This window comes from Kryptolebias marmoratus, linkage group LG9, assembly GCF_001649575.2.
Source record: "Kryptolebias marmoratus isolate JLee-2015 linkage group LG9, ASM164957v2, whole genome shotgun sequence".
Classification (NCBI taxonomy): Eukaryota; Metazoa; Chordata; class Actinopteri; order Cyprinodontiformes; family Rivulidae; genus Kryptolebias; species Kryptolebias marmoratus.
Window position 1 is genome coordinate 20,507,928 of NC_051438.1, and position 13,562 is coordinate 20,521,489.

General features: G+C 40.1%; 1 protein-coding gene across 2 annotated transcripts in view; it reads right to left on the reverse strand.

Moving 5' to 3' along the window:
- Positions 1 to 13,562, reverse strand: part of kdrl (kinase insert domain receptor like) — a 44,870-nt gene that overhangs the window by 3,253 nt on the left and 28,055 nt on the right. For both annotated transcript variants that reach the window (XM_037977416.1, XM_017408473.3), the window contains exons 20-29: positions 13,103 to 13,191; positions 12,812 to 12,965; positions 12,160 to 12,257; positions 11,069 to 11,191; positions 10,715 to 10,826; positions 6,804 to 6,903; positions 4,640 to 4,745; positions 3,483 to 3,607; positions 2,281 to 2,359; positions 1,347 to 1,447 (exon numbers count right to left, since the gene is read on the reverse strand). In XM_037977416.1, the coding sequence (XP_037833344.1) occupies positions 1,347 to 1,447; positions 2,281 to 2,359; positions 3,483 to 3,607; positions 4,640 to 4,745; positions 6,804 to 6,903; positions 10,715 to 10,826; positions 11,069 to 11,191; positions 12,160 to 12,257; positions 12,812 to 12,965; positions 13,103 to 13,191 (1,087 nt within the window). The remainder of the gene's footprint in view (positions 1 to 1,346; positions 1,448 to 2,280; positions 2,360 to 3,482; positions 3,608 to 4,639; positions 4,746 to 6,803; positions 6,904 to 10,714; positions 10,827 to 11,068; positions 11,192 to 12,159; positions 12,258 to 12,811; positions 12,966 to 13,102; positions 13,192 to 13,562) is intronic.

Genomic DNA, 13,562 nt, shown 5'->3' on the forward strand with positions numbered 1-13,562 from the left:
AATGTTTTCCTGATTAATAAATTACCTGGTAAACGGGACCGTACGGGATGGAGGAAGCACACTTACTGGAAACAAAGCAAAGTTTTGCTCTTTTGAGATAATCTAATTCGCAGGTTGCCTGTTTGTTATTTATAGTGCAAAAACTATGGGATTTAGAGGTTTGGTTAAAAAAATATAATTGGAAAAGAACAAAAAAAAATTCCAGTATCTTTAGATAAAAGTGAGGCTGGAGGAGCGTTGGGCGGGCGGCTATTCAGAGCCACTACAGCAGGGGAGGTCCTTGTAAACCCTCTTAAGTTTAAAAAGTGGCAGTGATTGAGTGGCTGCTCAGCGAGAAAAGTGCTCCCTCTGAAACATAGATCATTCTCTGGATGCTTGGGCCCGTAACGAGCCCTCGACGATTAGTTTCAAGAGCTAAAGGACGCTGTGAGTGTATTTGCTCAGAAAACCACGTCTCATATATTATTCTCCCACCACCAGCAGATATTTATATGTTCAGTCTCAGCAATTTATAAGGATTTTCATGTTGTTTCCACAAATTTAGTCTCTTTTCTTTGCAGCTTAAGTGAAATCCTGAAGTCATTTCGCTGCTGTATATTACTAGAGTCCTTTCATCCCCAAAACTTTGCTGCCGTATTAAAATTTAGCAACCGTGCTGCCGAAGCAGAATAACAATAGAGGTTTAATGTGTAATTATTGAGTTCAGGGGCTTGACCGTTTAAATTAACCCTGCCTCCGAGCTGCTATAAACTTTAAAACCTTCAGTCGCAGACAGAAAACGCTCATAACAGGAAGATTTACAGAAATCTGCCTCAGTTTGGACGTTTTCATAGAAAAACCCCTAAATTAAGAACACACTGTCCCACATTTTTCTCCCTTTCCAACAGCTTTATGTGTTTTCAGAATCCACATCTTAGAGTTGTAAAGAATCCCCAGGATTTCAGAGCAGAAACGGTTTTTCTACGTCATTCTTTTGAGGTTTTTTTTTGGGAGGTTTCTCATTCAGGAGGCTCTTGGTTTTAAACAGAGTTTTAGTGTTTTCTCCTAAATAAAAGACAAACTTCACTTTGCTTTTGTTTTCAGCTCTCCAGCTTGTCACCGTGCAGCTTTTCCCCCCTCCCACCTCCCCCTTTGCGCCTCACGCTCAGACAAAGGAGAAAACAGTAGCAGCTGACGTCTTTTTAAGGTTGAAGAAATTTTGTGTGTTTGTATGACAGTTACAGCGTCTACATTCCAGCACAGCGGGCGGGTTTCCTAGCAGGTACTTTTGCACTTTCGTCTTCGGAGTGTTTGGGTTAATTTGTTGCTCGCAGGCCTGTCTTTTAGATGGACTGAGGTGTACGTACGCCAGCGCCATGATGCTCAGAGGTCGCCCTGCCAACGATTCGAATCGCATCAGCGTCTTCATGTTGTCAGAAGAAAGGCCCATCCCGCTGTCTGACTGACCCTGAGGAGGACACAAACAGAGACATATGACAGTTTTGATGCAGTGGTTCAGATTTACGCTCAGATTTGAAGAGTAATAATGATTCAGCTGAGCACTTTGTTTACACTGAGTGTGGACCCACATTTCAGAATTGCATTCATTATATTTGAAAAACTACTGGAGTAAACTCTTTTAAACTGTGCCATTTTATATATTTCTGGACAATATTTTTGATTTCACAGCTTGCAGTGAGTAACTTTAAAAACCTTCTGGATAAATCCTCATGACTATTTCTTTGGTAAAATGCAGCAAAGATCAAACTTAAAACGATAGTTTAGGTCTTTTGAAGTGAGGTTCTGTGGAAAGGTTAGGAACATTTAACATCTTACCTGCTGGAGGTAGATCTTAGAATGACTTCAGTCTGGAGAAACAGAGTTTAATTCTGACTGGATTGGCGAGCCAACAGCTAGTCCAAAGGCTAAAAAGGATTACTTAACTTTTTTTTTTTACTCTGACTCATGCAAACACTATTTTCTGTCACTTTGACATGACACAATGCCTTACCAATGTAAAGCTTTACGAAATAGTGTTTGTGTGAATCAATATGAAATGTTTTATGACAGCAGCAATCCACTTTGGTCTTCGTTTCACCCGGACTAGCTGTCAGCTCGTCGGTCTGGTCAGAATTCAATTCTATTTTTCCAAACTAAGGTCATTTAAAGAGCTATCTACAACAGGTGAGATATTAATTGTTCATGTCCTTCTCACAGAACCCCAAGTCAAAACATACGAACTATCACTTTGAGCCATAAAGCACATTGTCTGTTTCTGCTTTTGAGGCAGAAAAAACTCACCTCATGGTTTTCATTTGTCCCGGTCTCCATGGTGATCTCGTCAAAGGTTTTAACACTAGCGGGGCAGATCTTGATGTTCCTGGAAGAAGAAAAGCAAAAAAACTTCAGCCTTTGAAAGTCCACATAGTTTGAAGAATCTTTGAATTACACTAAAGTCAAGTTCAGCAACAAAACTGCAGGAACTTAATAACTTAAACCAACACTGCACAGTATTAATGCACTGTACTTTGAAAACACACACCGTTTGCTCAGTTTAACTGCTGCTTTTCAGCACCTCCTCAATAAACACACTTGGAGGACCTGTGAAAACCCGAGAGCTCCACAAATATTGTTTTAAGCAGGCTTGAGTCTTGACGCTGGCTCTGTGTTTTCTGGGGGAAATTCTTGACAGGAGCTAAAAGCCCAGGAGCTGCGGCGTGTGTTTATTTCTTACTGAGGCCCGGTCCGGTTGTCATTGTCCTCAGGTCAGACCTAAACAGTCTCCTGTTGAATTAAGTCGGAGCGATGCGGGAACAATAATGTTTTCGAATATTGTTTTTGGCGCAGAATGGAGAAATGATTGAGTCTCATCTGTTTGTCTACATCAGTCTGAGGATTAGTTTACGTGCGTGAGACAAGGTGATTTATTTTCTTTTAAATGTCCTTGCAGGTTCACAGAGAAGTTGCACCAGATCTGCGCCAACATAACGTTAGTAGCCCTTTGGATTGCCTTGCTGCTGAAAAGTGCTATATAAATAAATTTCACTTCTTTTCTCTGCAGAGCTACGTCTGCAGGAGTTTGATTGCAAAAGAAAATGTGAAACAAATGCAAATTTTGAGCTGATGATGGTTTTAAATAAAAAAGTAAAGGGGGATAAAAAGGATAAAGTCCTTCCAGAAGGAGGCATAAATATCAAATGTGAACTCTGCCTGTTTGTTAGCAAAATATCTCAGAGGACGAATTTCAATGCAACTCTTATAAACTTTTGGAGTCAATCCAATTCAAGATGGCTGCCACAGCTAATATACCTCAGCCAGAGATTGTGCACAATTTAAATAATTCTATAATGATCTTAGTCTAAAACTCTGACATGAAAGGTGGCGGGTGATATGGATTCCTTCAAGGAATGCTGGGCCTTTAAAAAAGAATTGTTGCAATAAGAGAAAATTGGAAGCACTTGGTCGGTGAAGGGTCTGTTTTCAGTAATGATCCGGGCTCTCACCAGTTGCCCCCCGAGTCCCGGTGGGAAACGGGTCGTGAGCGTGTCTCCTTTGTCTCCACCGCAGCGGTCGGCTCTCCCGCCTTCACCAGCAGGGCTGTGTTGATGGGTATGTAGTGTTTGCCCTCCTATAAAAACAAAAGAGTCGGATTTAATGTTGATGTTTGGGTTGCTATGCAAACCAATACATACAAAAGCGGTGGCGAACGGCCAAAGAAACTTCAGTCGTGGTTAATAAATCTACAGACAGAATCATGAAGTTGGAACAGGCAGTGGCACAGTTCATGGCCAGACTTCCTGCTGGGGATTTTTTTTTTTTTTTTTTACCAGATTGTTTTGACAGACTTAATTGTAATAAAATGAAATGGAAACAACATGATGGATTCTCTTGCCTTTATCTTTTGTTAACCTAATGAACAATCTTCACTGACATGCAGTGTCTATTACGTGTCTGCAAGACATTTTCCTTATATTGTGAAAGAAAAAATACCTCAAAGATTAAGCCTCTTAGTCCTCACAGCACTGCTTTACAAATAAACTAATAATCGTGGCTCAGTTCCAGTTTATTCTGCCATTAATGAGCCAGTTGTTGCATGTGACAGCGTATATGTGTGGACGTGTGTTTAATGAAATGATCAGAAAATAATCATTGGATGTACAAAAGTGTCTTTAACTCAGACAATTTTACAGATATTAAGCTAAAAGTTGGTGCGTCATCCCCATCACTTAGTCTGAATGCTAACTGATTGTAAAAAAATCTTTATTTAAAACTTGGGCATGCAAAGTGGCAGGAAACATGCATTCTTTCAAGGAATGCTGGTTTCATTGTAAATATTTTCTCACAGGTTAGGGACTTTGAACGTCGTTCGTATCAAACAGTCTTGTTAATTACAGATGCTCAATATGTGTTTTGAAGTGTGGCTTGTTTTATGGGACAGATGGTGTCATTCCAAACAGTGGTGAATGTCTCAGTGATCGATCCTGCACCGAAACTCTGATCTTCATCGCTTTTTTCTTCAGTGAGTGCAGAGTTTGTGACTAATTCTGTAAAAAAATGATGACTAATAAAGTGATAAAACAGGGTTGAGTCAGTTGTGAGAGGACAGAAAGATTTGTGTTCAGTATTTTGTAATTACGAACTGAAATCAGATTTGTCGTACCTGTTGCACGCTGGCCTGAAGCAGGTCTCCCAGCGTCTCCACCAGCTCGGTGAAAGTCGGTCGCTGCTGTGGCTCACCCTGCCAGCAGTCCAGCATGGTCTGATATCTGTAAGTAAAGAATAAACCACTCATCACACACCGCAAGCCTTTAGCACAGAGAACGGACATTTCTGACGCCAAAAGCAGCATACTTTATGTTTGTGCTGATGTATTTTGAACTGAGGACACAACAGGACTGGTGGTCCTTTCATCTTCAATGAACCAGATCTGCTTTATCTCTAAATCAGCTGCCATCCTGACCAGCTAAATCACAAGCTGTTCTCATTTCTACACCGATCCTGACCAGCTCTCTGCTCTTCAAACCCGCTCGGTAAGCTTTCTGACAAGCTGTCAGCATCTCCAACCCATGTGGGAGGACTCTGAATCTTTATGTGAAGGCAGTGACCCCCCCCTTCATTTGGTGGAAGATTGAAAACAGAGCTCCGCCGCTGCCTTTTTCAATTATGTTCACAGCATGACACTGATTGCAATCCATCCATAACAGTCATTAATATGGCCGCTAGGATTCCCTTGTATCATCAGAGTGAGGTCTGAAGAATCCACCTCTACATCTGTGTGTAGTCTGACCCGGTTTAAAGAGCAGCTGCAGCTCACACCTTGATGAATGCAGAGCGCAACCATCCAGGTGTTTTTCCTTCCAACTGCAGGATCACAGTTCTTATGAATATCACCACACAGGAAGTGGACACGTTGTATGATTGCACAACTTAAACCACACTTCCTGCCGTCTCCGTAATGAGAATAAATAGCACGGCTCCACATGTCGTGGGTCACAGAGAGTGTGGCGTGCTTGAAGAGGAAAGATTCAGCAGAACTGTTTTTAATTAATCTGGTGGGGTAAAAAGTGGCAGGATGGGAAATGACGAGCATCCATTTATTGTGCGCCCACTCTCTGCAGAGCATCCGCTGAATTCCTCCGTCGTGCATCAGAACCGGGTGTCTTATTAACAGGCGCTAGACAACATTCCAGATTAATTTAAGGACTGGCACAAGTTAAGTGACACAGTCTGGAGCGTCATGTGGTTTTCATCATGCTTGTATCCCATGTTTGGGATGAGGGTCAGCAGTGTCAGAACCTGGGCTCAGAGCACACCTGAGGTCAACTGCAGAGGTCTACGAGGAGACTTCACCCTGCCGACTCCGAGCTCATCATGTTTGAACCAATATCAACAGGAGTTTATCTCGCCTTTAGACTCCGGGCAGGCCTCTCAGCCGTAAGAATGTCAAGCATTTAAAACTGGAACATCTCTTTTCCTTAATGGATAACCTGAACTGATATGGAAAGCACAGAAGAGTCTTGGCTCTGACTGAAACCTTCAGTCTGGGTTACATTTTGTGCTTCAGTTTCAATCAGCATCTCCGTTTGTGAAGCTGATAACTTCAGTTAACTCTGCACCTTTTGATAAAGCACTGTTATTAAGCATAAATGTAGTGTCTTGCCCTCAAAATGAATGCAATTTCACATTGTCAATCACTTTAAATTAAGAACAGACACATTCCATGCTGGGACTCAAACTAAAATTGCACTCAAAAAAGTCTGACTTTCTGCATTACTGACTGACAGCAGTGATACCAAAGAAGAGGATTCTGGTCCCCCACAGATATTCACATCCAGCAGAGTCCTCCGACTCAGAAAACTTCATAACTTGGAGAGCTCTGCTTCCAGACGTGGCCTTTGGACGCTCCGGGTGCTCGGTTTACATCTGTGTCAACGTCAGACAGAAGCTGCTTCCAAGCTTTAAAGCTCAGAGCTGCACTGTTAACCAGCAGCTGGTGTTTCCTCCTGCAACATCCAGAGCAGGATTACCCATGATTCTTATCAAACACCTTTGACCCGCTGCCGCAGATCCAAGGAGGAAGCAGTGCACTGAAGGCTTTCACTTGAAAATACAACCAGTCATTTGGGATAAATGCAAATTTGTGTCCCGCAAATAGGAAAGTAAAACTGCAGCTACTCACAATATCTATGAACACAGAATTTGACAAATGATAAAAATGTTGCAACACTGAATTTCTTTGAAGCCATATTGGAAAATATGGAGGTGTTGAGCATGATTTAAACTATCTTTTGTGTTTACTGAACAATAATTAAAACAATTCTCACATTTCCGTTGGAGAGTAATCTGGTGCCCTCATCCGGGTGCCGTCTTTTAGTCTGCAGCAAAACTCTTCATCAATCTGCACGCCGGGATACGGGGAGGCACCTGGAGGAAAAAAATATATATATAAAAAAAGAGGATAACAGCTGCATTACATTTAGAGAAAACCATTTGTTGTACTTCTAAAAGGGCGGTTTGAGAGACTACATGTAAAAGAAACAAGGGCTAACTGCAGGATGTTTAAATAATAACAGTAATAATAAAATACAGTGATAAAATACTGATTTTACTGAGTCTAAATGTAGGAATGTTAGCATGAAAGCTGAAGAAGTAGTAAAAAAGCTTAAAAAAATGTGATTAACAACAAGTTTGCTGAAATCTATTTCACAGTGGAGGAGTTCAGATTAGAAACAGTTGGATAATTTAACTGTGGTTCTGTCTTTACATACATTACAAGAGCAGAGCTGTTTTTCTCATTCAGCTGCAACATAAATCTGTCATATTTCTCACTCAGTAACCTAAAGAGACCCTCCGCTGACTTTATTTACATTTGATCCACTAAAGCAGGGAATAAAGATTTAATGCAGACCTGAAGGACTTCATGCTCGTCATGGGAAAGCATGAAAACATGCAGCGTTAGGTTTGCTGTGTTGTTATTGGAAGGAGCTATTTATTCTCACATTTTTCCTGACACATTAGATTTTATTTGCGTTTGTCTGAATTCCCTCCGGACAACATAATTAATCATCTTTGAGGCGATCCAAATCAAACAAAGATAATCTGATATTTGTGTAAAAAAGGAAAACATTTCAGTTCCAGGAGTCACTGTTCAGATGGATCACATTTCCAGCCGCAGCTGATATGAACTTCAGGGGTTTTTTTTGTTATTTTTTTTAAGTGAGAATGGGTGTGAAAACAGACAGGAGCTGAACCGGGCCTCTTTAATTCACTGCAGGGGGAGTTTTATCGTCCACACGTCTGTTAACTGACATGAACATAGATTATGTTAATATCTGTTAAAATATTAGTTTGATTTATTTCAGGTGGGCTGTTTATCTGTAGAAAATGTACAACCTACGATTTTATCACTCAGTTCGAATGAGCAGGGGTAAAATACCCAAAAATCTTTATAGTGTTCACGCTGATTCAGCATTCACACTATTATTTTCCTATTTTTAATGTTTTCATTTTTTGCAATTTAACTACTTTAATTTTATTTACATAGATTTTCCCTGCAGAAATACATTGAGATCTTTTCAGTTTCTTAAAAAACACCTTTCTCTTCAAAATCAGCTTCAGCAAACTTGCTCTACTTTTGTTTTTCAATGCTACTTTTAGCTTTTAGTTAGCCTTTTGCTGTTTTTTAGCTTTTAGCCAGCATTTGGCAACTTTTATCAGCAGACAGGAAGATAAAACAGCAGACAGATTTTTATGAACTAAAGAATAAAAAAGTGTTGGATCATCAACAGACAAAACACTCAAGAAGTAGACAAAATGCTTCATACAGAAGTGAGGAGAATAACAAAGATCTGACAAGGGGCAAAGAAACCCGAGGAGTTTAATTACACCAAGGGGAGGAAATTAAACATGAACAGCAGGTGTGATAACCAGAGATTAAGACCAGGACGGTCAGTAAGTCTGATAAAGGCACAAAACCTACAAAAAGCTAAAAAAAAATACAGAACTAACATCAGGAAACCAAAGAAGAAAATCTTTTTTTAATCCCACAAAAACTATAGACTATGACAAAATAAAATAAGCACATTTTAGGACAGATTTGTGCACATTCTGAACTTATAGACTAGTGGTTTGATGGATAAATGAAGGAGAACTTTTAAGTTAAACAGACATTAACAACATCAAACAGAGTAAATGGTCTCAGATATTATTAATGGGTGGATAGGTCAGTGTATCACATGTGAAAGGGAGGTAAAATATCTTCAGTAAAAGAAAACGAGAAGGCCAGCTGACTTATTTAAGCATTTAGGATTACCATGACAAGTACAAGTGAAACCTAAAAAGATACATTATGTTTTACAATAAGTAAACATATTCTAATCTCCTTTTTTTTATCATGCTGATAATAGTTGACTAGACTGGAGCATTTTAGCATCAAATTTAGACTAACCAGCTTTAAGCTCTCCCAAATCAGACCTGCTTTTGCATTTAATCTTTATTTTTTAATTTGTTTATTAAGGGCTAACTAAGTATACATGAGTGTTTATTAGAAATACGAAAGGAAGAAAATAGCAAAGCATCATTGTGCTTTCTGGTGAAAAGAATATACAATTTGACACTTTTAACCGTGGTTGGTGACAAAAAACCAACTTTGTTCTCTGCTCCTAACAGTCCCTTGGTGACCTTTTAACACACATTATTTCACGTGAGGTCCCGCTTTAGAGACGTGTTGAGCCACGACATGCAGACAACCACAGATCAGCACACAGTCGCCGCCTGAAAGGATGCAGCCTGAACTCAGCGGGGCTGCACTTTTACACCGATCTGCCTGCTTGGCCTCTGTGAGTTTATGTTGGCAGCTGGGATGAAACGGATCGCCTATATAGGAGGTAGATTTAACGTCCCGTGCCTGCGTCCTCGTATTCACAAGCTTCGCAAACGTTTTCTGCACTAGTGGCAGAAAAAAAAACAGTTTTCTTAGCCTGACAATAAGATTTCATGCTTTTTTTGTCCCGCAGGGATAATTAAACAGTAGAAGAAGACAGTTATTACTCTGTACATCTGGTGAGGCTGTTTAACACTGAAGCTCTCCTCACAATAAATGTAAAGCACATGATAAACTAGAACTGGGCTAAGAAGCAAAGATTAATGCGACTAAAGCTAAAGTGGAGTTAAAAACACACATTCAAACTCTCTATTACAGCATACTGTTTAATGTTTAAAGTGTTTAATAAGCAAATGCAAGATGAAACCTACATTTCTTGAAGGAATGCATATCGCCTGCTGCCTTGCACACAAAAGTATTAAACAAAGACCTCATGTGAGCTGTTAGTGCTTAGAGTATGTGTTGGGGACTACTCTCAGCTAATACCACACCAAATTAGACCTCAATAGCTGTAAAACTGACTAAATTATAGCCATTTCTGTGCTTTTTAAGACCAGATTAAGTCGGCCATCTTCAACTGGGTTGACTCCAGTTGTAGATGCACGTCCAATGATTATTCTTTAAAAGTTTCATTAAAATTTGTTCAGTGATTCATGGTATTTTGCTAGGGGACAGACACAAACACACACACACAGTCAAAAACCTTATAAAGAGGTTGTAGAAGTTTATAAAAATATATTTGGCTGCTTTTACTTTTTTAAAAAACTGATCCTGCGAATCTGTGTGTGCTTGGAGGTTTTTTAACTGAGTTTCCATTGCTCCCCTTTTTATGATAAAGCATTTAAGTGATCACTATATGAGGGGCAGCAGGTGGTGAATAATTAAACTTGAGCTGTAATTTGGTTTTAATGAGAAAAACGGACATTTCAGCTTCTCCCCCTTTTAAGTTTTATGACAAAAAGCTTCAAAACCCTTTATGAGTTTGGGGAAAGAGCCTACAGCTGTGGAAGAATGGATTCATCCTGCGTTAGAAAAACAAAACACCAGAAAAACACTTTTGACAGAGGAACGCACTGTAGCGCAAAAACTTCTACTCTTTGCATCTGATGAGGCAATACTTTTTCTTTCCTCTAAAACAACATCAGCTCAGAGCGCCTGTTTCAGTTCTGTTCCAGGGGTGAAATATCTGGAATATTTCACAGACCAATCAGAGTGCTGCCAGGTGTAGTTGCAAAACTCGAATAAAATGATAAAATGAAACAAAATATATAAATTGAGCATTTTCTCCATTAAAGCTGAACAACAGCAGGAGTTGTGAAAATCTAGAGGTCAGTACGAGTTTGTGACACTCACCCAGAGAGAAGATCTCCCACATGAGAACACCAAAAGACCAAACGTCACTCTGAGTTGTGTAGATCTTGTCAAATATGGCCTCGGGAGCCATCCACTTGAGAGGCAGTCTAGCCTGTGACCAAACATCGAGATCAGGTCAGAAACTGCTTTGTTGTTTTTTTTTCCCTCTCACCTTTGCACACCTCACTTATCAACACCAGCACTGACTGTTTTCCAACATCTGTAAGAAGTCAGTTTTTCTTGCCATTTATCATTGAAAAAAAATCCTTTGAGCATTTTAAAATACTGTATATACCAAACTGCTGTGCAAATGATCCAATAAATGTGCCACAGTTTTACCGTATGATAACTTACGTCTCCTTTGCGAACATAATCCGGGTCTTTGTAAATGTCTCTGGCAAGCCCAAAGTCACAAATCTTCACCACGTTATTCTCAGACAGTAAGATGTTCCGTGCTGCCAAATCCCGATGAATGCACTGATGGAAAAAACAAAGGAAGACACAGAGCTGCATTCAAACTAAAACTTGCATCGATAAGAGAAATGTTCTGCTTGTCTTTGTGCTCAGCATGGCACACACACTGCATGCAGGAGGAACATCTGGTCAAACTATCAGTAACAGTAAAACAGGAAATATTTTTATCTCGTATCCAGGTTAAGAATTAATAGTCTGCTGCAGGTTATTTACGGCAATGCCTTTATTCTCCAATCAGACTCATCCGGCCCCCCCCTCTCAAACTATGAATGACTTGAGATTTGAATAAGCTCAAGGCTGACATCCTTTACAAACCACAGGGGAGAAATTATAATAAAACAAACAAACGTACAGTAGGTCAAATCAGACATTATATAGTCTCTTTTAAGTTCTTTTCTTTTAAGATTTGTTCATATTTGACAGTTTTACACCCATGGACACTTTTCTCATTTGACGAATTCTCCTTTTTTGAATGCACATTAAAAATTAAAGGCCTAGCATTCCTTGAAGAAACTCATATCGTCCACTGTCTTTTATGTCAAAGTGTTAAAATTAGATTTTTTTACAGTAATGTGTTTTGGTCAAACCTTCTGAATGACGCTATGCAAACTCTCATGCAATTTTGCGAGATCTCATGAGATTTCAAAGTATGCTCTGAAGATGACTTTGAGCTACTATTACATCAAACTTTAGCTCAGAATCTGTACATTTGACTTGGTCTTCGCCATTTTTGTATTGGCTGAGGTCAAATAGATGTGGTGGACATCTTGAATTGGGCTGACACCAAAGGTAATCAGTTTTAGTGGTTTATCCAGTGATTACTCTCTGACTGTTACATTAAAATCCACCCAGATATGTTGCTAACACAACAAAGAAGTGAACACACATGTGCAAAGAGATTATCGGTCTTTCACCTTCAGTGGCGGGTGATAATGTAATGTATAGATCTGTCTCATTATCGAAGGGAATACCTTTCGTGAGGCCAAGAACTCCATGCCTTTTGCAACCTGAAAACTGTAGCAGATTAAATCCTCCAAAGTCAAGACTTTCTTGTATAAATCTTCAGACTCTGTGAAACAAAAGCAGATAAAAGTTTGTCATGAATTCAAGACGGGTCTGTTTTTAAAAGCAGTCAGCTCCCTACACCTGTCAGATAAATCAGACAAGATGAAACACAAGGGATCCTCATGGGGAAACTGTCCCGTCCTGTCTTTAAACTTGTCTCGTCTTTGAGACATCCGTTGCAGATGAGACATAAAAATAAATTTCCATCATTTTTCAGGATGTAAGGTGAAACGTGTGGTAACGAGCGTAGTTTAAGCAACTCCCAAGGAGTCCTTCCACTGCTCCACCTGAGTAAACAGCTAATCAGATCTGAAATAACACATCAGAAACAACATGGCCGACATGCTGGGTGAGGACAGGAAACAAACAGACGCCTCCCCCCGTGCTCAGTGGGGGTGACAGCGGCTCCTGCTGCAGTGATTGTGCTGCTGAACAGGAGGAGGAAACGTCCCATCAGACCTGAAAACAATCTGTGGGGAGCAGGAGGGACAAACGGAGGAGGAGGAGGCCGGTGGGGGTGGGTGGGTGAAGGGAAGCAAGGCGTGCTTGGCCTTTTACCTTCTTCCTCTTCCTCTGAGTCGCAGTAGCTCTTATCTTCGATGAAGCCAGAGCTCACAGAGCTTCCGGTGCTGGCCACGCTCTCCAGGCGGCGCTTCATCAGCTCGCTCAGCTCGCAGCCCGACCCGGCCGGCACCACCTTACCATCCTGGCTCTGCATTGTGATAAACGAGACGGGGTTAAACTCCTGCTGACACTGCAGGCAGCTTTTTGTGAAAAACAGTCACTACTACTGAACTCGAAATGATGATAAATCAAAACTGCTGTAAAAGTTCAAATCCAGCAGCTCACCTTGTAGACCAGAAAGTTATCCCTCTTCCCTCTCAAGTAGTTGGACAAGTTGCCATATTTGCAGAACTCTACTATCATCATTAGGGGTCCTGTTAGAAAACCATATTAACTGTGATCCTTCAGACAATAGCTCACATCGAGAATCAAACATATAAAAATGCCTTTTAGTCCTAAACCAGGAGTCTGCAGCCTTTACAATCCAAAGAGCCATTCCTGTTTCTTTTCTCACAAAAAATAACATTTTGCCAGAGCTGTAAAAAACCTACTTGAAGCTTGAAATTAAGAAAACAGAATTCAGTTAGTGTAATATAAATACTACATATAACTAGTTTGTCACATTATTAGATCTGTAATAAACTGAGTTATTGGTATTTTTGCATGTTAGAACAAAGAAAGAGATTAAACTTTTACATAAAAAAGAAACGTTTACTTGTGTAGACCTCCCTTTCATAGAATTTAA